Source organism: Elaeis guineensis, chromosome 15 (assembly GCF_000442705.2).
Source record: "Elaeis guineensis isolate ETL-2024a chromosome 15, EG11, whole genome shotgun sequence".
Classification (NCBI taxonomy): domain Eukaryota; kingdom Viridiplantae; phylum Streptophyta; class Magnoliopsida; order Arecales; family Arecaceae; genus Elaeis; species Elaeis guineensis.
The window spans coordinates 20,182,672-20,184,129 of NC_026007.2; the positions used below are offsets into that span (position 1 = coordinate 20,182,672).

At 45.7% G+C, this 1,458-nt stretch overlaps 1 protein-coding gene across 1 annotated transcript; it reads right to left on the minus strand.

Annotated features, from left to right (window-relative positions):
- Positions 1-259: 259 nt before the first annotated feature.
- Positions 260-607, minus strand: LOC105034746 (photosystem II 5 kDa protein, chloroplastic). Its single transcript, XM_010910011.4, has one exon. It carries the CDS (start codon positions 605-607, stop codon positions 260-262), a length of 348 nt encoding a protein of 115 aa, XP_010908313.1.
- Between the last annotated feature and the right edge of the window lie 851 nt (positions 608-1,458).

Below are 1,458 nucleotides of genomic sequence, written 5' to 3' on the forward strand. Positions count from 1 at the left end.
AAGAAAACTCAATTGACAAAATCTATCCATCATTGTACTTCAAGATCCACTTTATATATTAAAGAGAAAAAGAAAATCCCAAGATTGCCTTGATAGATTAGCAAATATTACTACGTCCAATTGACAACCTACTGAGCCACCTTTAAGAGAATAACAAGTTTCAAAAAGTCTGAGCTCATATTGACTAAAGATATACATATACTACAAACAATCGACCCTTGCATGCCCCCAAATCAACCAAAGGCATAAAATAAGAGCCTCACTTGTTGCAGATCCTCGCGGTCGGCATGGTCACACACACTGGAGCATAGAACTTCCTAGCCTCCGGTGATCCCCGCTTCGGTTCCTCACCAGCGATTGCCATCCCCTGGCTGCTGATCCCAATAGCACAGACTGCAGCGGCCGCAACCGCAAGCATCGCAGCTCTCCTACTGCTTCCCTTGTCGTCGCGGCCGTTGCTGTCGGCCGGCTTTGCCATCTCTTGGCATTGGACCTCGGTGGCTGCATTGGTCACGACGAGGCTCCGGCGATGGTTGATCGATGAGGGCCGGTCACCAATGCTGACACTGCCCAAGAAGGAAGCCATCATGGTGAGTGATGTTGCCATCTCCTCGCCTCCTCTACCTCCCTGTCGGCAGGGCAAACTCCTCTCACCAGCAAAGGAGCGGGTTGGGTGTTCTCACAAATGTTCGATGGATCCAAGCTGGGAATAAGAAGTGCATGCAACCAATAGAAGGTGGGGCTGAGAGACTGCTTCTCGTTATCTTATCCTGAGGATTAATATTTCCAATGGATGGCATCCACGTTGCATTTTTATCTGGAGTAGGAGGATAGCATGAGATTAGAAGAGGGGCAATGTTAAGGCTCCACGTGGACAAAATGTCTTGGAAGTGCTACGGATCAAGGCAAATTAGGTGGGTAGGGGGAAAGCACGGATCCTTTATGGTGCATGCACGACACCGCAGTATGCGATATGGCTGTGGATGGCTACTATTAAAAGATAAACGACCATTAAACAATATATAAGGCATGTATGGCATGGCTTACACCCGTGCATACGTTGTTTGATAGCCATCTATTTTTTGATGGTGTCCATTTACTATTGCATCATACGCTATATATATATATAGTACTCATGTGGCACCATGGTTGATTCGCATTTGGATGGGGGGCGTATCTTGCATGCGTAAGAAGGATTCACCTTCATACGAATGCACTACTGAGTCATTCATAGATAGCTTTAAGAGCTGTGTAGGACGAAAAATAGAGTTTGGAGCACTTTGACAATTATGCGGTTGCTGATTTAGTGTCGGGTTTATGCGAAGGAAAGTGAATCCTTCTTTTGTGCATAAGATAAACCCAATTACATGTTGCACTATGTGCACATATCATTGTAGCTGTATACTACGCTTATCACCAAGACGCAGTTATATGGGCCAATCACTCGGATGAGAGTAT